Raw genomic sequence first — 26,816 nt, 5'->3', positions numbered from 1 at the left:
GTATACTAACCTTGAAAAAGGGCATAGCAAAATAAATTTAAAATGGGTGGCGAAAGCCAAACACATTCTGGCTAGGCTTATAAATGCCCTAGGGAAGATAGCCTAGTATGAACCTATGAACCTATGAACATCCATATTCTCAGAAAAAGGGTATTGTGAAAGGACAATATGTTTGGGGTAGCAGGATGACCTCAGAGGATACTGACTTCTTGGAAGAAAGAGTTGTTAAGCTCTATGTTTTTAGAAAGAGGATACCCTGAAGTATTATTAAAGGAAATGTTTAATGAGGTCCTTAAACACAGAAAGGATAAATTTGCACCCATTCTGGATAAAGATGACGTATTAGAGGGGGAACAATACTTCCAATAATAATTTGAAAGAAAGTTACAAGAACATTTTTATTTTGGATTATAGCGGAGATGCTAACACTATTAAAGAAATAATTAAGGAAGAGTGGGACAAATTTTGTGGACTCTCTGATTTGAATCTTAGTTTTGATAAGCCCTTAAAATTTGTGTTTAGGAAAGGGAAATGTTTTAAGAATATTTTAGAAGGAAAGGGTAGTAGCAAAAGGAACAAGAAAGTTGGGACATATAAATGTGGGTCTTGTCAACAATGCCCATATATGTCTAACATTTCAGAGATTTTTATCCCTAGTAGGAAGAAGCATATTACATCAAAGGTGTATTCTAATTGTGAATCTAAAGGGCTGGTTTACATTGCATTATGTAATAAATGTGAAGGATTTTATGTTGGCAAAACTGAAAAATGCATAAAAAGAAGAATTTATGAACATATATATGAAATTAAGAACAACAATATTAAGAATGCATTATATAAACACACCCAAGGATGTAATAATGCTTCCTTTGTTTTTTTGTGTTAGAAGAAGTACAAGTAGACATAAGAGGGGGGGGGCGTGGGAGACCAAGTTAGAATATAGAGATTATTTTGGCAATTATTTTTTTAAGTCAATAAATGGCTGGGTTTAAATGAAAAGGTCTCCCTAGCCCCCCTATTGAAACTAAGAACAGCGAAACTTTAGTCTCTGTTCAAAGTATTTCTGAGTTTTTTTTAATTAAATTATTTAACAATAAAAAAATGTTAAGGAGTTTTAAGAGGTTTTTATTATCTGAACACCCTCAATCTCATTTAATTAAAGATAAGAAATGTTTTTAACATTTTTAACATTTACATCTGTTGATGTATTTATATACAATTGTGAGAGCATTTATATATATTTTTTGGCCACTAGAGGTTACCATTGTTTTATATATGATAAACCTTTTATGACTTTCATTTGGTACAAAGAATATAGCTTTTAAATTGTTTAGATATACTTTTATAACATAAGTAATAGGGAATATGTTATTTATTTTGTTCATGATCTATGTATTTCATATTTTGATATGTATCTTAAATGGTTTAGTAGGGTATGGTTTAGTAATGCTTGTGAAATATGTGAATATATTTGAATTTAATTGGAGCTAATTATATTCTAATTGGTAGGGGTATAAAAGTGATTACTGAGTTAAGCTGAATCATCTGATGTAGTTGTAGATGAAAACGTACTGCTTGTGTTCAGCATTAGTGGATTTTACATGGACTTGTGGTGCTTGTGAAATAAACGTGTTTAAGGGTGGAATACAGCTATCCGAGTGCTTTTTTTATGCATTTGTAGTCGTTTTTAAGCACTTTTCCTCCTTATTTCTTGGTTCAAATAAATATGCAAGCATTCTCAAAGCTTAAATATCTCTACACAGATCAGCCATAATAAAAGGTTTAAATATATTTAATAATAAAAGAACAAGACAACCCTAAATATATATATATATATATATATATATATATATATATATATATATATATATATATATAAATATAATATATATATATATATATATATATATGGGTTCACTACATATGACTGAAAGTTCATATGACCGAAGCCCATTTAACTGAGACCAAATGAGCGAAAGTTCATTTGACCGAAACCCATATGACCGAAAACTCATTTGACCAAAAAACAGCACTGGCAGGTATATGCCCTGTTCCCCACTGTAGTGTGACCTTGGAGTGAGAATATATTGTTAGGGGGGGTGCTGGGGGCACAGGCCCCCACATTGGGGGGTGTGGGTGGCATAGCCCCCCACATAATTGCAGTTTATGCACTCTTACATACATGTGTATCCATTAACAATACATTAAAACATATAACATCAGTAAAAACTGGTTGCAAAATGTGGGGGGCTATGCCCCCCCACCCCCCAACTTTATATTCTCACTCCGAGGTCGCACTACAGTGGGGAACAGGGCATATACCTGCCAGTGCTGTTTTTCGGTCATATGGGTTTTCGGTCAAATTAACTTTCGGTCATTTGGTCTCAGTCAAATTGGCTTTGGTCATATGAACTTTCGGTCATATGTAGTGAACCCATACATACATACATACATACATATATATATATATATATATATATAGGTATATTCACAGTGACATCAGAATTCAAAACCACGGGAAATATTTAAAACAACATTGCTGGACAATCTCAAATAAATAAAGAAAAATATCTAAACTAAGCTTCACTATATTCCTGACTCAATCTAAAAGAATTACTACACATTAAGAACTTACTATTAGAGCATGGCAGATGTGGTGAATGGATCTTCTAGTTGTCAGGTCCAAGACAGAATACAAAATGCCCTGTCTCTCTCAGAGACTCATCAAATTAACATCTACAACATTATTGCAGAAGGACATTATTTCTTGTCATCTGACAATTAGTTCCCAGGTGAAACCCCCACTGCTGGAAGCTGGCAGTATTTAGCATTTACCTGCAAAAATACATAGACCTCAGATCTTTGCAGATGCTGGAAGTCATAAAACAATTAGATTCCCCTACATTTCAAAACTAGTAATTAGTTCACCCTAAAGACAATACAGAAAGCTTTCCAGCGCAGACTCTGTCTCTCTAGCTGCACTGAAAACTGAAAGATACCATCTTTTATTGCGTGAACTATAAAGTAATTTAATTTCAGCTATTTTCCTAAAATTTGCTGGACTGAAGTTAAACTTCTGTATTCCAGTTTCCACTGTTAAAATATATACATTTAGACAGTTACAATAGTGCATGTACATTTCTGTTCTCTTCCAGTAGGGCCACTGCGGATGCATTTCAGACACAAACATATAAACTACCTTTTCAACAAACACGGCTGTACGAACCATTTTGATATACACATGACATACAGTTCTAATATAGCTGTAACACAAGCATCTTACATAAATAATGTTGATATTCACAAATGACATATAATTATTTAAAAAATTCCAGTTAGCTGTGCTGGCAATATCTCCCTTTGTCACAAACATCATCATCATCATTAACCCCTTTTTTACCATTTTTTTACATGGCGCTGGATATGACATCAACTTTTCACACTTCTCTTGATGCAGTCACTCTTTTACCTCCTTTGGCAGTCATGCCTGACTGTCTCATATCTTCTCTCACACAATTTATCTATCTCTTAGGTGGGCGTCCAAGCCTTTTCTTGCATTCTTTCTGTCTCTCTCTCTCAAATTTACTTTACCTAATCATCTTCTGCTTTCCTGCACATGACCAAACCATTGTAATCTGTTCTCTTTGTACTTTCTGTAACTTGGGCTACTTTGACCTAAGCTCTGATATCATATTTTTTTCATCTGTCCCAAAGTATGTATCTTACTGCCGTTCTCAGGCACTTCATCTCCAGTATCTCAAGCTTCCTCAGCTACTCTGCCTTCACTGCCCAGGCCTCTCTGGCATATAGAAGCACTAGTTACAACAGCACTAGTTGCAACACTGTTTTGTTTACCTTACTTGTCAGCTAATTTGTCATTCTTCTGTTTGATGCAACACCTCTGATTTTAGCTTTCACCTCCTCCTCATCCAGACTTCTGTTCTTCTCAGTCATAACTCCCAAACACTAGAAGCGGTTAACATGCTCCACTATGTTCCCTTCTGCTTCAGTATTATCCCCATTTGCTGCCGTGACCAGTGTCTTGTCTGTTCTTAGTTTCATCTCTGGTGCTTTCAGTTTTGCATTCCAGCACCCCATCATTTGCCATAGTTTCTATTCAAAGTCTATAGTGCTACATTTTCTGCATACAGCAACTTTTTGATTTGCCCCCTCCAACATCTTTATGGCTGTAGCCCATCATCATTTTGAATATAAATGTACTAAGTGCTGAACCCTGATGTACACCAATTCCCCTTGGGAACCCCTCTGTGAGTCCAAACACTGTTTATACTTGTGTCACTGCGTCTTTGTACATACCCTGTCCTAATTATAACAATGTTTCTAGAACATTGAACCATCACAAAACTGCCCAAATCATCTCATCATAAAATTTTCAGATCTCATGGAATTTAAAGCATTTTCCAATGCACACAAACAGGAATCAGAGAAACCTATATCCACCGCTCTCTGGACTTGCCAAACTTCTTAAAAATGTAGTCTACTTTCAAGTTCTTGAATACTTTAGTAAATTGCCGTTATGCCTGTTCAACATTGATTCTATGCTGGTTAAACCAAATATCTCTGTTCCATCAATTTATATTATGATAGCTCTAACTTAAAAAAAATGGAAAACTTTTGTGCATTTCAACATGTTTTTTGACATAGCAGGTCATTCCATTTTGCTCAAATGGCTAGGCCCTAAATGCTTTGTTTACAATCTCTTCATCTAATTTAAAGATGTGCATTATTCTGTTGAAATCAAAACCTAGTCGTCCTTCTGAATCAAAATTTGGTTTTAAAAGTGACTAAAATTGATTAAAACAACTGTATTTTATTCAGATTCAAGTTGCAGTAGAGTCTGAAAGATCTGGCAATTTATTATTAAGTATTCAGGCACTGAGACCCAAACCTTCACCAGTAGATGAATAAGGTAAATGGCATGATAGGTTCATATCCCAAAATATCCCTCAGCTCTGGAACAAACTTCCCCTACATGTAAAGTAGAGTAGCACCCATGCCGCCTTGAAGGGAAACCTAGATAATTTGATCAGATTCTTCAAATTCTCTTCTCTGATATTGTATTTTGTCATCCCCGAGGCTGGAGGGAAATGTTAAATATGGGTTTTTGGCTTTTACTGAACTGCAGACTGACTGCCTAGTACTTAATTATGAACCAATGAATGTTGATATAGTCTAGTAGCCAGACTTGGCCTTAAAAAGCACTATTGGGGTAGCAAGGCCTTTGGCCACTAAACTGAAGCCATGAAATGAGAGGTGCAGACCATCACTTGGGAAGTTGTCCCACCTTCAATTTTATTCCACATCAATGCATACCAGAATGACACCAGCTACTTAAGCAATTGTTGAAGCTAATTATCTTTTGTTTGCATTTAGGCATCAATCATTCTGGGTAAAGGTAGGATTCCTGTCAGAACCAGTCATGCTTGAATTTAATACACATAGTGAGATCTAACATGTCTCCCTGCATGTACCTGAGGGTTGAGTATCACAAGTCATTCAATCCCACATGGGCTACCACTAGGATGTATTCCTATTTTCTCTGTATGAGGGACTGATGAGCCTTGTAATGTCTTGGATGTTGACACCAAAGAGACAACTAATTGCTATAATGTCTTTGTCCAACTTGTAAGTATGGAGTCTCTGTTCCAGACAATGTAGTCACTAATTACTAAGGCATTTCTATTTGTATTTGCAACTTAGTGGCATCTAAAGGTTAATGATCTGCAGCCTGGTCACTCTTTGATGTGTCTGTGGGGGTGATGATGTTGTGTTAGTAATCTCCTGCTAAGACTTTATTTCCTGGCTGTACATGGCTTTGGAAGTGTTTTTGACAGCCACAGCATCTGTCAGTTTGGTATGTTTGTGCAGATGTGTAGACATGCCTCTTAACCTCTCAGCACAAGAATTCTAGGCAAATCCAAAAATAATGGGAGAACATAGGCCCCAAAATAGGGGCAAGTTTGAAATATTGCTCTTAAAAACTTAATAAAGTTGACAGAATAACAGTCTTTATATTATCATGCATTTTCTGGAGGATGTGAAGTCTGAAACTCAAATGGCTGTCATTTAGGGATTTCAACCAAAGATTTGCCAGAAAAACACAAACTGCATGTGGAACAGACCACAAATATGAAGCAAAAATCTGGACAGTTGAGAGCTGTGGGTATAGGTGCTTACAGACCATCTTTTTGGGTGAGAGGGTAGCCTTTGTGTTCTGATGATACTTGCACCTACCACAGATCATATTGTGTATGTTTAGTAGTAGATCATTGTCTGTGAGCATTAGGCAGGTCCCGAGTAAGAATACCCAATATAGAAGGCTGGCAACAGGAGAGATACAGGATGGTCTTGTTTTACATGTTGGCCGTATGAGTTATTACTTATGGAGGTTAGATGACTCATAATATATATTTAGAAACCTAGTTAATAAATGCAAAGGAACTTATGCAAAAAAAGGTTACAGAATACTGCCAGTGGTAGAGGTAGTAGTAACTATCACAACATAAAAGAACTTTAAAGTGACAAGTAAGGCAAGCAAGACAGAGACACATGTGAGATGATAACAGCAGAAGTTATAGCACATACTGTATCAGATACTCTGATGGTAACAACTCCACAATATTAGAAGATCAGAGAAGCAGCTATATCAGCAGAGTATTTAACTTGTTGTGTCTCAGAGTGTAGCTATGGGCAAGTAACAGCAGTAATGTAGAACACAGAGTGACACAGTTAGATATATAAGGTGGATAATACAGGCAGTTAGATATATAAGGTGGATAATACAGACAGATATATAAGGTGGATAACATAGGCAATTAGATATATAAGTGGGATAATACAGAGAAACTAATTTTATATTCATGGTTTAATTCCAAAGGCTGGCATCGGTGGAGTACATTCTGCACTACACTTACCTCAGTGCAGCCCATTCAAATGGGGTGCAAACATACTGCAATTCAAACAATTAAAAAAAAGAAGATAGACGGACATTCATTTTAAACATTTATTGGGCCCTAGGATACTGACAGGCCCAGAGTGCAAGCAAAATTAATTTCTTTCACAAGGCAAACTCTTGGTTTAAAACAGACTTAAAATGTCTACTAGTTGAAACAAGGCAGTTTTATTTCCATTCTTTTCAATAAATCTAAATACAGCTTCCATACAGATATGTAATGTAATAAAATAACTTAAAATAGTGTTAAAATGAATATGTTGATGATCTCACAACATGCGTGGCATTTAAATGTTAACATATTCCATCTGGATGCATGTCAGATGCTGTAGAGAAAGCACCTAAAATTCTGATTTCAGCAGGCAATCAGAGATTACTTCTTTTGGCTGAGGTCACTGTAGACCGAATAATCTTGCCCTTGATGTACATGTATTTGGAGCTGATTGTGATATGTCTGGGAGGTGGGGTACCAGGGGGTTGTGATGCTTTGTAGCAGAAAATAACACACATTTTATTTATATATATATATATATATATATATATATATATATATATATACACACATATACATATATATATATATATATATATATATATATATATATATATATATACACATATACATATATATATATATATATATATAATTAATTATATGAAATGATCAAAAGAGCAAATGTTCTTTTTTCCTTGCTTTGCTGGCTTAAAGATCATGTGCATCTTGATGAAACTGAATGCACAGCCTGCATTCAGCTTTCACTATTTTGAAATATCCACTGGTAGCTAGTGTCTAGCCTAATCTTATTTTCACATACAATAATGATTATATGTGAAAACAGACTAATGAAGTATGGCATGTTACAGCTGATAACCATTTTGGAACTGAGTTAATTGAGTTTCTGATGGGTACTCTATTGTGATATGCGGCTGGGGGAGGAAGCAGATCCTGTCTTGGCTTTCCTCAATAAGAAGAAGGATCAAGCTTTTTATTTTTTATTTTTTGTTATTGCTGCCTTTTTCTGTTGATGTACCCATTTCCCTTTACAAAATACATGTCTGCATAACAGGGTGAGGGGACATGGCTATACATTTCCCTTTACAAAATACATGTCTGCATAACAGGGTAAGGGGACATGGCTATATTTCCTTTTCTCTCCACCGCTCATTGCTTCTGACTGTACAGCAGTTTTAAACTAAGGGAATGGCTATTCAGTTAATACTTAATGAACACAGACTTGGTGTGTAAATGTTAAGGATTTCTGAGTGTCTCTTATTTGCTTCCCATCAGAGTAGATGGGCAGGTAACCCCAACTCATGTCATCACTGTGCTGGGAGTGATAATGTGAGTCCATGCAGCATTCATGAGAAATGGTGCAGTTTTCACAACAGTGTACAAAAATGTGGAGATACTTTTTTGGAGTACAAGCAGAATATAAAAAAAGAAGATTTCAGAATCTATTGTCATGGCAACTGATCATGACATTCCACTGGTAAGTGAAATCCGTCGCACATGATGATCTCTAAGAGACCTGAAGTATTCAGAAGCTGTCAGCCAAGTGGGTGCCCAAATGTTTGAATACCGACAAGGAAAGAAGTTGAGTGGACACTTCCAAGTTGATTTTGCTGCATTTCTGTTGAGCTGGTGACAACTTTTTGGAACAACTAGTTACTGTTAATGAAACATGGTTATACCACTATGATTCTGGGACAAAACAATAGTCCATGCAATGGCCGCACTCAGGTTCACCAAGGCCAAAGAAGTTCAAGACCCAAAAGTCAGCAGGAAAGGTCATGGTCACAGTGTTTAGGGATCAGGAAGGTGTTATAATGACTATCTTCCAAGGGGTCAAACAGTTAATGCAGAATTCTACTGTAACTTGAACCTCAGCACTGAAATAAATAGGACATGCTGGAGGGACAGATTCATAACCCAGAGGCTCCCTTCACTCTGGAATAAAATCCCAGTCCAGGTTAGGCAGAGTCCCTCATTGACTCTCTTCAAGAGGAATCTTGATGAGTGGATGGGAGATAGTAGGTTTACCCCGGGTATCACTTCTGTGTCACTGTTAGACAGAGGCACAGTATACTAACCTCGAAAAAGGGCATAGCAAAATTAATGTAAAATGGGTGGCGAAAGCCAAACACACTCTGGCTAGGCTTATAAATGCCCTAGGGCAGATAGCCTAGTATGAACCTATGAACCTATGAACTTATTGTGCCGATTAAAGGAAGCATTGAAAGAAAAAAGCAGACGGAAGCTGCGGAAAGGAGTTGTCTTTTCACAAGACATTGCACCTCTTCACAAGACTGGCAAAATGATGGATGTTTTGATGAAATCTGGATTTGAGTGCATAGACCATCCCCCTTACTCATCAGATCTTGCTCCATCTGACTATTTCTTGTTTACAAATCTTAAAAAGAGTTTGAAATGGTGGCACTTTTCGAGTGATTTGGAGGTGATTGCAGGAGTGGAGCAGTATTTCAATGACCCAACTTAAAACTTTTTTTAGCAGGGTTACAGAAACTTCAGACATGATGTGCCAAGTGTGTTGAAATTCAGGGTTTATATGTTGAATAACTTATAAGTTTCATGGCTCCATGCCATTTCCTTGTAGATCAGACTTAGAACTTTTCAGCACTATTTATAGTGATAATAGTTGGTACATTCATAATCTTTCCATTAATGCCATAATACAGAAAACCAGAATTATATTTTTTCTAAACTTTCACAAATAAATTGCTATATCTTGGAAACTGAACAACCTGGTAATACATTGTTAGAATCCTTTTGTTAATAAGACATAAGCTTTCACACAACTAGAACTTCCTCTCTGAGTGCATGTTTATTGAGATACTTGCAGAAATATGAAAACATATGCATAATTGTATTATATTAATATAAAGAACACTGAATATCTTTCAAGCTGTGGAACTTACAGTGCAAATATCAAGGACAATTTTCTTCAACAACATCTAAGGTTTTACCTGATGCCATGTAATAGTTTGTATGTCACTTGGTTTTTGAAGTATTAAGCACATATGGAAATGTATTTTATTATCACAATTTGTAAGAAACAGCTAGCAATATCTCCAATATAGACCGATATAAATGGGCACTAACAATTAATCTTCCTATTCCCTTAACATGGCACTTTACACTACACCCCTCAATAGTATGTAGGGCTTTCAGTTTTGAAAATATGAACATAAATTGAAAATATGAATTATACATAGCAAATAGTGATTACTTTCTCTAATTCATTACATTGTACATTATCAGTCTTAGTGCCATTTTGTTAATAGGTCCTTGCCCTTTCTAATACTGTCAATTATTAGCTGATAACTTGCTTTGTTACAGATGGATCCAAAAAAGGTCTGGATACTCTAAGGATCTATGGGTGTTAACTGAAGGTATACCAAAAGGTGTTTTAGGCTTGAATGAGTTATAACCTGTGTACTGCTACAGCCAATGTATACCATGGTCTTGACTGCACCGTGTTGAAGTATATCTATATCTATCTATATATATATATATATATATATATATATATATATATGTGTGTGTGTGTGTGTGTGTGTGTGTGTATGTTACCTTGGGAATTCTTCTCTGTAAAGGGTTTCTGGGTCACTGTGATTTATACTACAACATATTTGAAGTAAATAAAGAGAAAAAAGGAATTAGGACAGAGTTTGATTCCCTCACAAAACAGAGTTGAATTTATAAAAATCCTTGGATCGTCCAGCTCTAGTCTTTTATTCAATTGTTTCATATGTAATCAATGCCTACCTTCATTCACACCATGCAATAATTATGCATTATTAATCACCTTCTTGGTTTTGTACTCACTGCCCCTTATAAAAGTTGAACATATATATACCCACCAGCAGAATTTTCTTCTTTATAGATTAATACCCACACTACTCCAAGTGCCCATTCCTTGTTACGTGTGTAAATATAGCACTGGTACTTGGCTTGTTACGAAACTGTTAGAAGCAGGAAAAAAACTGTGCCTTATATAAGTTAAAAGCAGTTGATATTTAAATAACAACAAACAGATAACTAACATAGCATAATGGTTATGCTATACCTTTCGTTCAGTGTTACTCAGTTTTTCTGCTGTTTCGGTCAGTTGTTTGGAAGTATTCTGTACAGACTTCAGAGCTTTCATGGAAACAGGGAGAGCACCTGTGCATCCATCTCCACCACACTTGCGATTACCCCAGTCATCTCTGCAGTTGGCACCACCACATTGGGCATTTTGACAGCTGTGGTGACCGGGACTTCCACAAACCTGCAAAACAAATTAAATGGTTTCATCATTAAATAACAGCAAAGAGCAAGACTATTTTGCTGTTGGTTTCTTCTGCCACCTGCTGGTTAGATTTAAACCTGTACTGGAGCAGCTTACTTTTTATTTTTTACAGAAAAGTTAAAACAGCTGTTTATCATGATACAATGAGTAGAGTATGGAACAACAGAAATAAAATATGATGAAGTAACAGATGGCAGTATTACTAAAGTGGTAAACAACAATGCAGTGATATCAATCAACAATGAATAGATAAATTAACTATTAGAAAATGGATATGGCATAATAATTACTGCCCATCTTCAGTCATAAACCATTTCATCAATACTGAAGATCAAAAAATGGGGGGGGACCACCCCAGCTTCATGCCAGTGGCTTTGATCTCTGCACTCTCTAACTTAATATAAAAGAAGCTTTCTTTTAGTGAAACAGTCTGTCACTGAAAGTGGACTATATTTAAAAAATGGAAGAAGAAGGCAGAAGGAGAACCGTTACTTGATAAAGGGAGGAGGTATTGCCAAACTTATCAGAATCCTGATGATGACATACAGAACTAAGGATAATGTGAGACAGAGATTCAAAATTCAGGTTGGCAAAAATAGATCACCCCTTGACTATAATTGACAGTCATAGCTGGTCACAAACACATCTTTTATTCTTACATTGAGCACACTCTGATTAACAATACATCTGGTATTTTATGGGCAGAATACAAAGTTACTTTTAACATTGCTTTCAGCTTCAGTGCATAAACAAATAAAATTAGGAACATTGCATAATAATAGTTTTATTTATTTATTTATTTTTGTTGAAGTTACTTCCCCTACATTGCCATGTTTAGACAACCAACCTTAGTGTGTGGTGACTCTTTGGATAATGAAGCTAGTCTGAAATTTCCCTTCTACTCTGTATGGTTGTGCATGCATGTAGGTATGACTGTGTGTGTTTGTTTGTGTGTGTGTGTGTGTGTGTGTGTGTGTGTTTGTGCCTACAGTATTAATAGAAGTATAGTCTGGCAATGGAAATGCACAGAAGTTTGAACTCAGAGACTGCAGAACACTAGCCATATCAATTAAGTATTCTACATCTGGAAACTAAACTAAGCAGACAGGTGATAATAAAACCCAGTAAAAGCAGGGGATCAACATAACTCTTGGTGATCTAGAAAGGATTACAAATTTTGAGAAAAGCAAGGATTTAAGGAGTGTCAGCCCCAGGCATTGAATACATCAGTGTTTTCATATTAGCAACTTACCCTTTTATACAACATCTCCCCTTATACAACACAGGTAGATAAGAACATCTGCCTGCTTTACTCTTTATGCATCTCTCCTGCTCACTGCATTTTATAGATAACATCTGCCTGCTTTACTCTTTATGCATCTCTCCTGCTCACAGATAAGAACATCTGCCTGCTTTACTCTTTATGCATCTCTCCTGCTCACTGCATTTTATAGATAACATCTGCCTGCTTTACTCTTTATGCATCTCTCCTGCTCACTGCATTTTATAGATAAGAACATTTGCCTGCTTTACTCTTTATGCACCTCTCCTGCTCACTGCATTTTAGTACAATGAAAAAAATGATATTTTGAAATGAAAAAAAATTAATCAGATTGTACCAGTGAGCTGCACATTCTAATGTTATAGTTTTCACTAGTTTCAATATTTTCTTATTTTCATTGGTCTGCGCGGATTCATTTTCACATCAGCCTATTTGGTGATAAATTATCTTTACAAAAGGATTGTTCTGTCTTGAGCAATCTTTTGATAACTGATGTACAAGGTAATATCATGTGAAGAACAGAGGACGCTGGTGTTTCTAACATGGAAGACTATATCATGCTGTCTCTTCAGAACATAGCTGTGCTTCTACAAATATTGGTCCGCCAAACCTAATTAAATGCTGTATGGGACTCCTACATCAAAGTAGTGCATCTTGTCATGGGTCAATTTTTGGATAAAGCGGACACTGTAAAACGCATCAACGAGAACAATAAAAGTGTAACCTGTACGCCGAAGTGGCCACAACCATGTGACACTTTAACCTTTGTTTCTAAATGCTTTCTTTCTACTTTTTTACATTTTAACATTCCTATACTCCACAACAAAAAAATGTTCTATGGATTATGACTTTCCTACAGAAAATCCTTTATTATATGCTGATGTTTCTCTGTGTGTATGTGATAAGAACTTGCAGCCCAAGTTATGGATTCTGTAAGCTTAAACAATTAAAGCTGATAAAACCTCATTCCAGTTTGGATTCTTTATTTTCTTGCTATGAACAACATAGCTCTGGACATTAAATACTAGTGACAAGGCCAACTCATGTCCAGGCTCCTTTTCAGAGTCAACTAGATGACACATTTGAGCAAAAATGAAAGTAAAAACACCATGAAATTGTGAAGTAAAGGAGATAAATCCATCATTTTGGCTTGCATACTGAAAATGCATACTTGAATAGTGTGGATGATGTAATTAGGCTATTATGAAAATGCTTTTGATATGGCCATGTTGGGAATTGTTTATATGGAATCAATTTAACGCACAGATTATCTGTTTTAAGGCAGAACAAGAGCTTCTGCAGAGTGCTAACCTTTGAACAATTATGTTTGGTTAACTGGTGCAGAGTGCTTCATGCAGGCAGTCAATTCACCAAGTGATTTTTTTGATAATTAAAATACGCAATGCGAGTTTTATATATTAATAACTTGTATCAAGTAAGGTAAACTGAAGTTTTCACTTGTAAGAGATTATTTGTTAAGCATTCCAGAAGCTTTATTTAGGAAGGCTATACATTGCTCATAAAGGAATTATCAAAGAAATACCATGTTTTTTTCATACAATGTTAATTATTTCATGAGTAATTTATACAAACACTTTTTAAAGTAAACAGTAGAAGTAAGTGCTTTATAACAGAATGCTATATAAAATGACAGATGCTGGATGTGTGAAAACCTTTAATACTGATGTTTAAGACGGTTAAACTTATGTTAAAAGACTAGAGTGATATTATGAAGTTAATGCTATCAAAGGTTCCAGAAATCTCCACATTACTTAATGGTGTAGGTGCCAAACATATACATTTTTTGCAGTCTACTAACAATAGAGAATCCCAAGGCAAAATCATCTGAAGATGTTGTGATGACTGCAAAAACCACACGACACTGACAACTGTAGAACAAATAAAGAATTCAAAGCATCAAAGGAGAAATTTACATCTGGCCATGTGGCAGAGTTTCGTGTTCTGGCATAACTCTGTTAGTTCAGATGAAGACTGGTGGCGGAATTGTGGGTTTGTTACTACAGTGGTACTATCAGTAGTAATGGTTATTACCTCCTGTGTGGCTGGATCTCAGAATCCAACCTTGCAATAGGATCATAGGAAGTCACTAGGCTATTAGACCTGAGGCCCTTATAAGCCTAGCCAAGAGTTTATCCCATGCATAGACAAATCAGCACCCGATGCCCCTTTCCAGCAGGGACATGGGTGGAATCCCAGGGATATATTTTCTATTTCCCATCCAGTTATCCAGATTGCGCTTAAAAAGGGGTAAAAAGGTACTCTGCTTGACGTGGAGAGGGAGTCTATTCTGCAGATGGGGGAGTCTCTGGGACACAAATCTGTCCCACCAGCAAGTCCTATTGATGTCACAGACTAGGTTGAGGCCGAGTGTGTGGGTTACTCGAGCGGAGCTTAACTTGCGGATATGCAGCAGCCCCATCAAGGTGGGGTCTGAGATAGCATTGTATGCCAGAGGTCACCTCTGAAGAGTCTGTATGAAACAGAGTAGAGGGATAGGGCTTTTAGCCTATCTGTGTATGGTAGATTTTTGAGGCCCTGGATTCTCTTGGTGATGAACCTCTGTGGTCTCTCCAGCTGCTGCATGTGTTTGGCGAGGTACATGCTGAATGGGGCACTGTACTCAATAATGGACCTTACAAGGGAAGAATACAGGGATGTTATGATCTCCTTGCCCTGGATGAGATATCCTTACTTATGAGGTGGGCCACGCAGAAAGCTTTCCATACAATGGAAGCAACATGGTGGTCAAAAGTCAGGCTGCTATAAATCTGGGTGCCCAAATCCCTCATGACTGACTGTGTGTTTAGAACATTGCTATTAATGTGATGATTTGTGGGGACATCTCTCTCCCCAAAGGGAATGATGATGCATTTTTTTTGTATTCAGCTTGAGGCCATGTTTCTGGTACCAGTGATTTGTTTGGGTGAGACCCTCTTGAAGGATGTCCACGTCACTAGGGGAAATGATGACAGCTCCCAACTTGCAGTCATCTGCAAACCTGGTCAGCCACAGCCCACTGGTTTTGGCCTGTACCTCAGAAAAGTATATTCCAAATAACAGAGGCCCCAAGACTGAACCCTAGGGTATGCCACTTGATATAGGTCTACTGCTTGAGGTGTTTTCTCCTATTTTGACTAGGTGGGTTCTATCAGTGAGCCAGTTTGCTACCATCTGGTAACATACGGATTAATGCCTAGTTGAGAGAATTTATCTATTATGCCCAAGTGGAGAATAGTGTCAAAGGCTTTGGCCAGGTCAAGGTAGGCAGTGTGCACTGTCTTCCCCTCATCCATGGCTTTGGTGACTGTTTCAAAAAAGTCGACCAAATTAACAGCTACGACCTTCCTTTGATGAAGCCAAACTGTGTGGGATTGAGTGTTTGGAGGTTGCCAATGTCCTTGTTAATGAGGTCCATCATAATTTGTTCCATGGCCTTGCAGATCTAGACTAGTTAGGCTGATGGGTCTATAATTTCCTGGATCAGTGGATGCTCCACCTTTGTGATAAGGGATGACAGTGGCTGTCCTCCACTCAGCTGAGACAAAACCGGTACTCAGGCTTTGGTTGAATAGGATGCCTAATGGTGCTGCAAGTTCCTGCCTGAGTTCGTGTAGGATGTAGCCTGGGTTGTTCTCAGGTCCCATGGAGGCTATATTTTTTGCCTTTGAGAGAGCAGTGATGACCTGATCCCTAGATATAATGGGAATGGGGCAGGTTCTGGGAATGTCCTGATTTACTGATGGGGTGCAATGAGGGGTGAAATTTTCGCTGAATCTGTCAGCCAGCATGTTTGCTATATCTACGACATTTGTATATATGGTGTTCTTGACCACCAGTTTTGAACAGATCTGGGTGCTGCCTTTGAGATTACGGACATATTGTAAAAAAAGCCTTATGACTGTCTCTAGTAGATGCGGCCAATTTGGACTCAAAGTTTGTTTTGGAGGATTTCACTAGAGCTCTTATTTGCTTATTTAGGCTAAGGAGAGATTGCTTCCAATTGGGCACCTGCTCCTTCTTGATCCTGGACAGCAATTCTTTTCTTTTGTTATAGAGTTTATTTATTGCAGATGTCCACCAAACAGGTTTACTCTTCCTTGTGAAGGATGATTTAGTCCTGTGAGGTATTCCTGATTCCATGCATCTATATACATATTCATATAGTAATTTGGTATAGATACTGGTGCCAGTTCCTAGAGAGGGGAGGGGGCTGTGAAGCTGTTTATACCACCCCTCAGGAGGCTGTAATCAGCTTTGGAGAAGTTTTTTTGATTGACCCTAGCTAGAGGGGGTCGGGGGAGATGGTGACTTTGAACATGATCGCTTTATGGTCTAATCTTACAGGGAGGATGATACTGCAGCGATGCTGCAGTGGTTACTCATGTTGGTTAATGCCAAGTCTAAGATATTATCACCTCTTGTGGGGGTATCGACTACCTGTTCCAAAGCATTTGCATTGACAAAACTGAGTAGATATTTCTTTAACTGCATTTACAGTATTAGTGTTCTAGCAATATGCTGACTTAGTAGCCACAGACTCACTACAGAAATCTTGCCATATGGGATACCCTTCTTATAGGAAACTTATCATAGAAAGAGAATAATATAAAAGGACATTATATGTCTCATTTCAACCTTCTGACAAAGAAATAAATAACACAAAGTGTTAGTAATAAAATTATATCTGAGCCCTAAGAACATTATTATAGAATGTGGAAATATGAATGAAGGAAGGTGATTGTATTACATAAATTTTCTAGGCTGGATAACTTTGTGAAAGCCAGACTTTTGTTTTTATGGGGATTCTGATGATAACAGCAATAGTAAACCAACAATAGAGACCAGGCTTGCAGGAATATTATAATTCTAACTCATGTAAAAAATATGTAACAAATGGCCTCATTGAAAGGCACAGACAATAATTAAATTTGGTTAAAAGGTGGGGTGCAATAATTAACAAGAAAAGTGATATGCAGGCTAATTATGATCTAGAAGTGAGTTTACAATAATTAATTAGCATGAAAACTGACACATTGGTTAATTATAGGTTCATAGGCAAGTACTTGGCTAGCTGCCCTTGCGGGCCATTTTACGCCGAGCCAATTTCTCTTTTCATGCTTAAAATAATGTACCCCATTTGGTTATACATTGGCCTTACCCATCCATTGGTTAATAATCATATATTACCCCTAATGAGAATATCTAAGATCATACCATAGGTCATTTGAGGGGATCCATGCATGGGATAAAGTATTTAGGAGCTACATCTGTCCATTAGTAGTACACGGCAAAGTCCTGGAGTAAATCTTCTGTTTCCTATCCATAGATCGAAGCTTCACTTGAACATGGACAGAGATGAAATTTGCTTTATGTGGATGGTGAGTCTATTCCATAGCAGCAGTATCCTCCGTGAAATATACATATCCCTCCAAACCCTTTTATTATTGATGCCATTTGACTTGTTGGTGTGCAGTAAATCCATTAGTAATGGGTCAGAGGATGCCTTCTATGCAAGACACAGGTCACCTCCTTGCAGTCTGTAAGATACAGAGTATAGTGACAGAGATTTGAGTCGGTCCATGTAGGATACCTTGTTTAGACCCTCTATACTTTTAGTAAGATATCTCTGTAGGTGTACTAGTTGTTGCATGTGTCTGGACAGATACATGCTAAAGGTGGCATTATATTCAATGACTGACCTAATGAGGGCTGAGTAAAAGGGAAAAGTAACATCCCTAGATCTATACACAATCAATTTGTTTATAGGCTGTGCAAAATAAAAGGACTTTCTTGCAACAATAGACACACGTTAGTCAAATGTTAGGTTACCATCCACATAAGTTCCTAAATCCCGAACAATTGGGTCAGCTCTTAGGGGTGTATTGTCAGTATGGTAATCCCCTGGGGGCAGATGACTTACCAAAGGATACAATAATGCATTTTTTTGCATTTAGTTTCAGACCATGATTTTGACACCGGTTATTTATTTGAGACAGACCTTTATGCAGGATTTGCCTTCCCTATCAAGCATTGCTATCAGAGTATAGGCAAAGAGAAAAAATGGGTGAAGTGGGGTTATAAATGAAAGACCAGCACTGGTAGAATTTTTAGTAGAATCTAGAACAGAAGCTGCCATTAAGAAAGGAATAATTAGTAGAGCATATAAAATATTGCATGATAATTATAAAAATCAATCAGAGGAGGTTAGAAAGGATTGGGAAGAGACACTGGATAAGCAATTCACAAAGAAACAATAGGAGGATATATGTATGTTTCCCAAATATGCAATAAAATGTAGAAGATTTAGGATTTTTGCATGGAATTGTTTAGATAGATAATTTATATCCCAAGTAGACTGCAGAGAATTTTTTCTCAGGTAGACATCAAATGTTGGAGGTGTGACTGGGAAGAAAGAGGTACTTGGGAACATATTTTCTGGGAGTGCAGTGAGTTGGTGGACTTTAAGGATTCCCTGCAGGATGCACTGTTGGAGATACTGGGTGGGTGGATTGGTGTGACAAGGGAGATAATTTTTCTGAGCTATGATACAGAATAGGAATTTCGTAGACATGGTAAGGCCTTGTTGTGTCTAATTATGGTGGCTGCCAAAAAAGCAATTCTAGAAAATGGAAATCAAAATCTAAACCAACTATATTAGAAATAGCGAATATAGTAATGGAGATAAAACAACTGGAAATGAGATCTTTAGAAAATTGTTATAGCAAACTAGAAAGGAAAAAAATGGGAAATGTGGGAGCAATACATACAGGGGAGGAATGAGGTTTAAAAAAAGGCAGGACTTAAATGAGCTCTGTAATGTCTGACTGAAAATGATAGGTTAGACTATAAGTGATGTAGAATGCCTGCAACTGGGAATGTGTCAGTATGGTTTGTGATGTAAAATGCTTGCAACTAGGATTGTGCTGGTGTGGTTTGTTTTCATTTATATACATGTACGATTGCTTATGTTGTAAGTGATGAGTTAATAAAGATGTTTTGTTTAAAAAAACGGGGCAGGAATTGAATAATTTATGTAATGTTGCTTAGGTTATATGATATAGAGCAATATATGTGAAGTATAATGTTTGTTAATGTGTTAATATAGTTTGATTGATTTTGTATAAATATAAATTTGCCTGTGTCACAAGTGAGACTTTAATAAAGGTGTGCTTAAAAAAAAAAAAAAAAAAAAAAACTTTCTGCAGGATGGCGTGGGAATCCCGCAGCAGCTGGTTTAAGTATAGGGCTGTAGTACAGATGGTCCTCAGTTCTAGTACAGGGTATGCAACCTTTGTCTTGGGTTAGGAGGATGGCATAATGGTTAATGCGCTTACCTTACAGACATAAGATGCAGGGTTTGGTTCTCTCATGGGGTAACTGGATAGGCATAAAATGGTCCACAAGGGCAGTTAGCTTAGTAATAATCTATGAATTTAATGACTACTTTTAGCTTGCAGTCATCTGCAAATTTAGTCTAAACATATGAACTAGAATTAGGGAAGGTGACATAATTCGACACCTGCTCTCTATCTGCTCATCTGTTTCTTGAACTACTATCTGTTTGACCTGATAAAGCTGCACTGGGTTGCCCCCTCCACAGCTGTTCTAGTGCTTATCTTTTACTGCCTCTTCATTTTCCCTGACAGTTACATGATTCTTGCTCATATTATGATATAATTATGAACCAAACTTCTTGTTGTGCAGATTGATAACAAACTCAAATTTGATGTCCATATCTCTTACCATAAAAAAGTACACAAAAAAACTTGGGGCATTTCATAGAAATAAACTATACCTAACCAAGGCAGCTAAAACCTTTATTGCCTATTCCCAACTCATATCCACCTTGGCATCACCAGTGTTTACAAACCTTAGACAAACCGACAAACAGAAACCTGCTATAATAAGATAGCAAACTTTGCAACTGCTGCATCCTCCTGTACCCATCACTGCCATGCATTAAGGGAACTTGACTGGCTTGAACTTATAGGTTCATAGATAGGTACTAGGCTATTGGCCCTAGGGCCTATACAGGTCTAGCCAAATAGGTACCCTGGCTTTCGCCACCCAAGAAAATTATTTTCCTGTGTCCCTGTCAAACAGAACCACAGACGTGATCCCAGGGGTGAATTTCCTATTACCCATCCAATCATCAAGATTTTTCTTGAAGAGTGCTAATGAGGAGCTATGTTTGACATAGATAGGTAGTCTGTTCCAGAGTATGGGAAGTCTCTGGGACAGGAATCTATCCCTCCAGCATGTTCTGTTTATTGTGGTGACAAGGTTTAGTTCCCCAGAGCGTGTAGCTCGGAGGGATTGGGATTTCTTTAAGTGGAGCATGTCCAACAACTCTGGGTTTGACATAGCTTTGTATGTTAGGCAGAGATCGCCTCTAACTTCAACAACTTCTTCACCTAAACCAATTTTCTTTTGCCAACAAACTAATAAATCATCCTCATAAAATCCCATCACTTCAGTACCTACTACAGATGTACTGCTCCTCTAGATCCCTATGTTCCAACAGCAAAAATCTTCTTCTAGTCACCAAACCCAAATATTCCTCAGGTGATGCTATATTCTCTTATGCCATACCCAAACTTAGGAATAACCTTCTCTACTCTATAACTTCCTTACCATCTATCTATCAGCTCAAGACTGCACTCAAGTCTTATCTAAAATTACACTGGCTCTGCCCCCTGCCCCTTTCCTGACTAAAAAATCCTCATTCTCCAAATATTTTAAACTCTCTCATCTATATGCTACAGTGCATTTGAGATCTAAGTTCTGACTCTACAATATTACAATATGTTCTATTTCTCTTACCCCATCAAACTTTGCATAATCTATTCCTGTTTTATTGCATGTTTTTATTATTTGTTATTATTGTACTGTATGTCTTAATTGTATATTATTATTTGCATATTTTTATTGCTCTGCAATTTACTGTTTGTCATGATCACTACTGTCACACTATTTGTATACTTGGAGCTTTTCTCCCCGGGCCTCCGCTGAAAAAGGACCTGCGTCCAGTCGGAATTTCCCAGTAAACGAATGTAAATAAATAAATAAATAAGTGATTCCAGATTGTCTTTTTATTTAAGAAATTAATTTTTTGTAAAATATATCCTGCTTCCTCTCTGACTACATAGTTCCTTTCAATTAATCATCCACCTAGGCAACCAACTCTTCCTTCCTTCTTGCCTCCAGACACTGGATAAGCACTTCATTTCTCCCAACTCTTCCCCAGAAATCTGGCTTCTGACCACCCAGTATTATACATTTCTATCTCATCTAACATGTCCTGTAGTCCTAATGAGTTGAATGGCCATTTTATTACTTTCTATCAGCACCATTTTTAGTAAATAACTACGACTCAAAAAACTGAACATTTTGCAGCCTATCTAATTTGTGTGGCCATCTTAAATATTAGTTTTCTCCGGTTTACTATCATAATGTCGAATGAAACTTTGTCGACCGCACTATGTTCAACAACGGAAAGTCGAACACGGCAATGTCAAACTTCAAAAGCAAGCCTAGGAACGGGTTTTAACATGGGTCGAGATAGGGGCAAGGTTTGTAGTTCATCAATAGCAGTAAACCCCCCCTATCTCGACCCATGTTAAAACCCGTTCCTAGGCTTGCTTTTGAAGTTCAACATTGCCGTGTTCGACTTTCCATTGTTGAACATAATGCGGTCGACCGAGTTTCATTCGAAATTATGATAGTAAACCTTTTCTCCTCTCATCTACTCTCCTCTCCTTTTATAATGATTATTTTGTCTGTCTGATCATATTATCATCATTGCGCCATTTCCTCTGCAACCATTTCATCAAAATGGTTGATGTTTTTATGGTTCTCTACTCCCTTTCTACATAAGACACTCAAAATTTCACTTTTTAAATACACTTCCACTTATTTTTTGAGAGAGTAACACCAACACCATTGACAGGGAGAATAGAAAACTGCAGTATTCAGTCTCGCATCTTTTTTATCAACTGGTCAAGGTGTCATACTGGTAATGCACAGACCTTTAATTTAAAATGATTTTTCATTGTGGAACTTGGTAGCAGGATTTGTAGGATGTATGAATTATCACTACTGAACTGTAGAGTCCAAGCATGAGACTAAGAAGGGCATTGTCTTACACGTGGCTGTTCTCTAGAGTTTTGAGTCATAGGTTCATAGGTAGGTACTAGGCTATCGGCCCAAGGCCCTAAGTAAGCCTAGCCAACAAGGTTCCCTGGCTTATGCTACCCAAGAAAGTTAATTTCCTGTACCCCTGTCGAGCAGAACCACAGAAGTAATCCCCGGGGTGTATTTCCTATTTCCCATCCACTCATCAAGATATTTCTTGAAGAGTGCTAATGAGGAACTTTGCTTGACATAGATGGGTAGTTTGTTCCAGAGTATGGGAAGTCTCTGGGACAGGAATCTATCCCTCCAGAATGTCCTGTTTATTGTGGTGACAAGGTTTAGGTCCTCTAGAGCATGTAGCTTGGAGGGATTGGGATTTCTTCAGGTGTAGCATGTCCAACAGCTCTGGGTTTAACGTAGCTTTATATGTTAGGCAGAGATCACCTCTGAGTAGGCGATATGCTACAGAGTAAAGATGGAGTTTTTTGAGACAGTCAGTGTAGGGCATCTATTTGAGGCCAGTAATCCTGGGGCTGGGAGGGTGGCCTAATGGTTAAGGTGTTTGCCTTAGAAACACAAGGTGCAGGGTTTGAGTCTCACAAGGGATAATTGGCTAGGCTTAAAATGGCTCGCAAGGGCAGTTAGCCTAGTACTAATCTATGAACCTATAATCCTCTTTGTGAGGTACTTTTGTGGCCTTTTCAGCTGCTGCAGATGTCTTGTGAGGTACATTCCAAAAGGGGCGTTGTACTTTATAATGGGTCTAATGAGTGCCGAGTAGAGGGGAACAATGACCTCTTTTTTTCCTGGATGAGAACCCTTTTGTGATGAGGTGTGCCACATAGAAGGATTTCCTGACTACTGTGGCAATGTGATTATCAAAGGAGAGACTACTGTCCACCTGGATCCCAAGGTCTCTTATCCCACATTCAGGGTTAAGTAGACTGCCGTTTATGTGGTAGTTCATGGGTACAGAGTTTTTACCAAAGGGGATGACAATGCACTTTGTGGCATTGAACTTGAGGCCATGGCTTTGACACCAGGCATCTGTCTCAGTGAGGCCCTTCTGTAGGATGTCCCCATCATTTGGGGACTTGACTATGGCTCCTAGTTTGCAGTCATCTGCGAACTTCATTAGCCAGAGGCCTTTTGTGTTAGCCTGTACTTCAGAGTAGTAGATACCAAACAGGAGATGTCCCAGGACTGAACCCTGTGGTACTCCACTTGTCACTGGTTTGAATTCAGATTTGGAGTCTGCAACTTTTACAGTGTGGGTTCTGTCAGTAAGCCATTTGGCAACCCATCTTGTGACATAGGGATGTATATCTAGTTTAGTGAGTTTAGCTATAATTCCAGAATGGGGGATGGTGTCGAAAGCCTTGGCGAGGTCAAGACAGGCTATGTGAACCACTACCTGACCAGGGAGTTCCTCCACTCATGGGATTTTACTCTCTTTTGCAACAGTTTCTTCCTGCTGTTGTACAGTTTGTTTATGGCAGGGGATCACCAGATCGGCTTCCTTTTTTTGGAGGATAGTGTCTTGGTTCTGTTTGGGATAGCACGATCCATGTATTCGTGTAAGTGCTTATAGAGTGCATTTGTGTAGGATTCAGCAGTCGCAACTGTATTGTCCATCTGCATGGGTGTCATGAAGTTTGCCACTTCTTAAGAAGCATGAAGTTGGCTTTGGAGAAATTTTTTACTGTGGTTTCCTTAATGGTGGGTGGGGGCAGGATGCAGATATCTAGGGTGATTAGCTTATGGTCGGATCTGACCAACGAGGAGTTGACTTCAGGTGTGGAACACCGGTCATTCATGTTGGTAATGACTAGGTCTAGGATATTGTTGCAAGCTCAAATGAACTTCGCACGTAGGACAGGTGCAAACGGCCAAAAAGCAAAGTCCAAATCCAAAAAACAGTTTCGGCAGTCTTGTCTTCATCAGTGAATTCACTGATGAAGGCAAGACTGCTGAAACCGGTTTGAATTTCTAATAAACTCAGGTATCACTCTTGGTGCTGGCCTCTTTTTTGGACTAGGATATTGTTGCCCCTAGTGGAGGTGTAGATAAGTTGATCCAGGGCATTGGAATTTATGAATTCCAGAAAGCGTTGAGCGAAGGAGTTGGTACATGAGTAGTTTTCCCAGTTAATGGTGGGGTAGTTGAAATTGTCCATTATTAGGGTGTTTGGTTGAACCCTAATATTTTCCAGTATATCAAGAAAAGAGGAGTGGGAGTCCTGGGGCATGGTGAGGGATCTGTAGCAAGCTACAATTTGGATTACAGTTTTGCTCAAAGTTAGTTGCACTTGGATAACCACGGATGCACTATGCTGCGCAACTAGCCTGGAGGTGTGAATAATCTTAATGAATATGGACACACCTCCACCTTTGGTGTTCTGGTCCAGGTTAGATGGCCGAAAAGTGTGGTATGAGTTATAGCCTGGTAATGCAGGGGTGCTCTCTAGAGCCTTGAACCAGATCTCAGTCACTGCACAGATATCGATGTTCTCCAATTTAAGGAGTGCCTCGAGTGAGTGCATTTTGAGATTTAGACATCTAGCATTGAGTAGCATAGGTACTTCTGTGATCTGGCCAGTTATGTCTCTCATCAGGGGACACAGATGAGTATACATCACTTGACAGATTTCACTCCCCTACCAAAAAAAAAAAACTCTCCTAAAGTGTTAAAGAAGCTTTCTTGCACTTATTATGTATCCTATCCACTGTGTAACTATGTTTCCTGTGAATAACTTGACACGCAGGTGGTCAAGTCTACCGCTACGCAAAACTGTTCCACAAAAGCTGGAATACTGAATACTGAGTACCCAAAACAAATACCAACCCCTAAAACTCCATACTGCTCTGAATCCAGGAACAAGCATCAACATGGGTCCAGGACAGGGGCAAGTTTGGGCAGTCAGTAATGTCAGTTTTTGACATTCTGACATTAAGTATCTAGGAATCACACAGGTGGACTCAACCACCTGCGTGTTGAATTATTGATAGAAAGCTGTGAAACTATTAATAAAATTTATTCCATTTGGGTCAAAATATATAAAGCTATCACTATGGGCAAATAATCACCATAATGCCAGACTGATGTTTCTTTGTAATGACTTCGAGTTGTTGATGCTATAAAGTTACCTGTTCTCACTTTAGAATACTCTGGGCTAAATCCAATGGGCTAAAGGTCCACCACATCAACAGCTAACCTCCCAAATAAGGCAGAGAACAAGAAAAGAGACTCCACCAAAGGTTAACATGCCCAAAAATCCAAACGTAGAGTACAAAAATGGCAGTAACCACCACACTGGAACAGCTCCAACTTTTTATTAAAACAAATAAACCAATGAGACAAACTGTGATGAGCGCTTTTGGGACTAAGCCCTTCTTCAGATAATTCACTAGTGAAGTACCACCCCTTAAATAAAACATAGCATCCAATCACATTCAGTAATTTACTCTCCTATTTCTCAAGGCTGTCTTTAAAGGTATATCATCATTGAGCCCAGGGGGCTTGTTTGCTCCCGGTTTTATTATCCACTTCGTCTCCTGGAGCTCAGTACCATTAAGTCCCCTCCTCTAGCCTTCTATTTTATACACTGCATAACCATAAATCTGAATGTATGACCTTCAGACTGTGAAACATGTTGAAATAATGCATTATGCTCAGTCTAATAGAGGACAGATGATTCAAGATTCTATTTTTGAGCATACAATTCATCTTACCTACATAAAAACATGTACATTGTTGGCAGGTAGCTAAGTATATTACATTCATAGTCCTACAGTCTGCATACAGATCAAAACAAGTACTTGTCTGATCAATATGCGCACATGCCTTACACATGTGTAATGCATTTGCACATATTGATCAGACAAGTACTTTTATATACCCTGTAACAAGGAAAGTTTATAAATTTGATCTGTATGTAGACTGTAGGACTATGGATGTAATATACTTAGCTACCTGCCAACAATGTAATTCTTTTTATGTAGGTAAGACACATTGTATGCTCAAAAATAGAACCTTGAATCATCTGTCCACTATTATATACCTATGTGTATAAAAAATGTATTTATAAGTTGCC

The 26,816-nt window shown here is 37.9% G+C and overlaps 1 protein-coding gene across 4 annotated transcripts in view; it reads right to left on the bottom strand.

Annotated features, from left to right (window-relative positions):
* The window catches only part of LOC122807740 (laminin subunit beta-1-like), a 2,263,691-nt gene that overhangs the window by 433,527 nt on the left and 1,803,348 nt on the right, over window positions 1-26,816 (bottom strand). For all 4 annotated transcript variants that reach the window (XM_044078727.1, XM_044078725.1, XM_044078726.1 and 1 more), the window contains one exon: window positions 11,062-11,265. In XM_044078727.1, coding sequence (XP_043934662.1) covers window positions 11,062-11,265 — 204 coding nt within the window. The remainder of the gene's footprint in view (window positions 1-11,061; window positions 11,266-26,816) is intronic.

The sequence above is a fragment of the Protopterus annectens genome, chromosome 7.part1 (assembly GCF_019279795.1).
Source record: "Protopterus annectens isolate FY-2018-M chromosome 7.part1, PAN1.0, whole genome shotgun sequence".
NCBI classification, from domain to species: Eukaryota; Metazoa; Chordata; order Ceratodontiformes; family Protopteridae; genus Protopterus; species Protopterus annectens.
The sequence above is the reverse complement of the archived record's forward strand: the minus strand, read 5'-3'. Positions and strand labels throughout refer to the sequence as shown.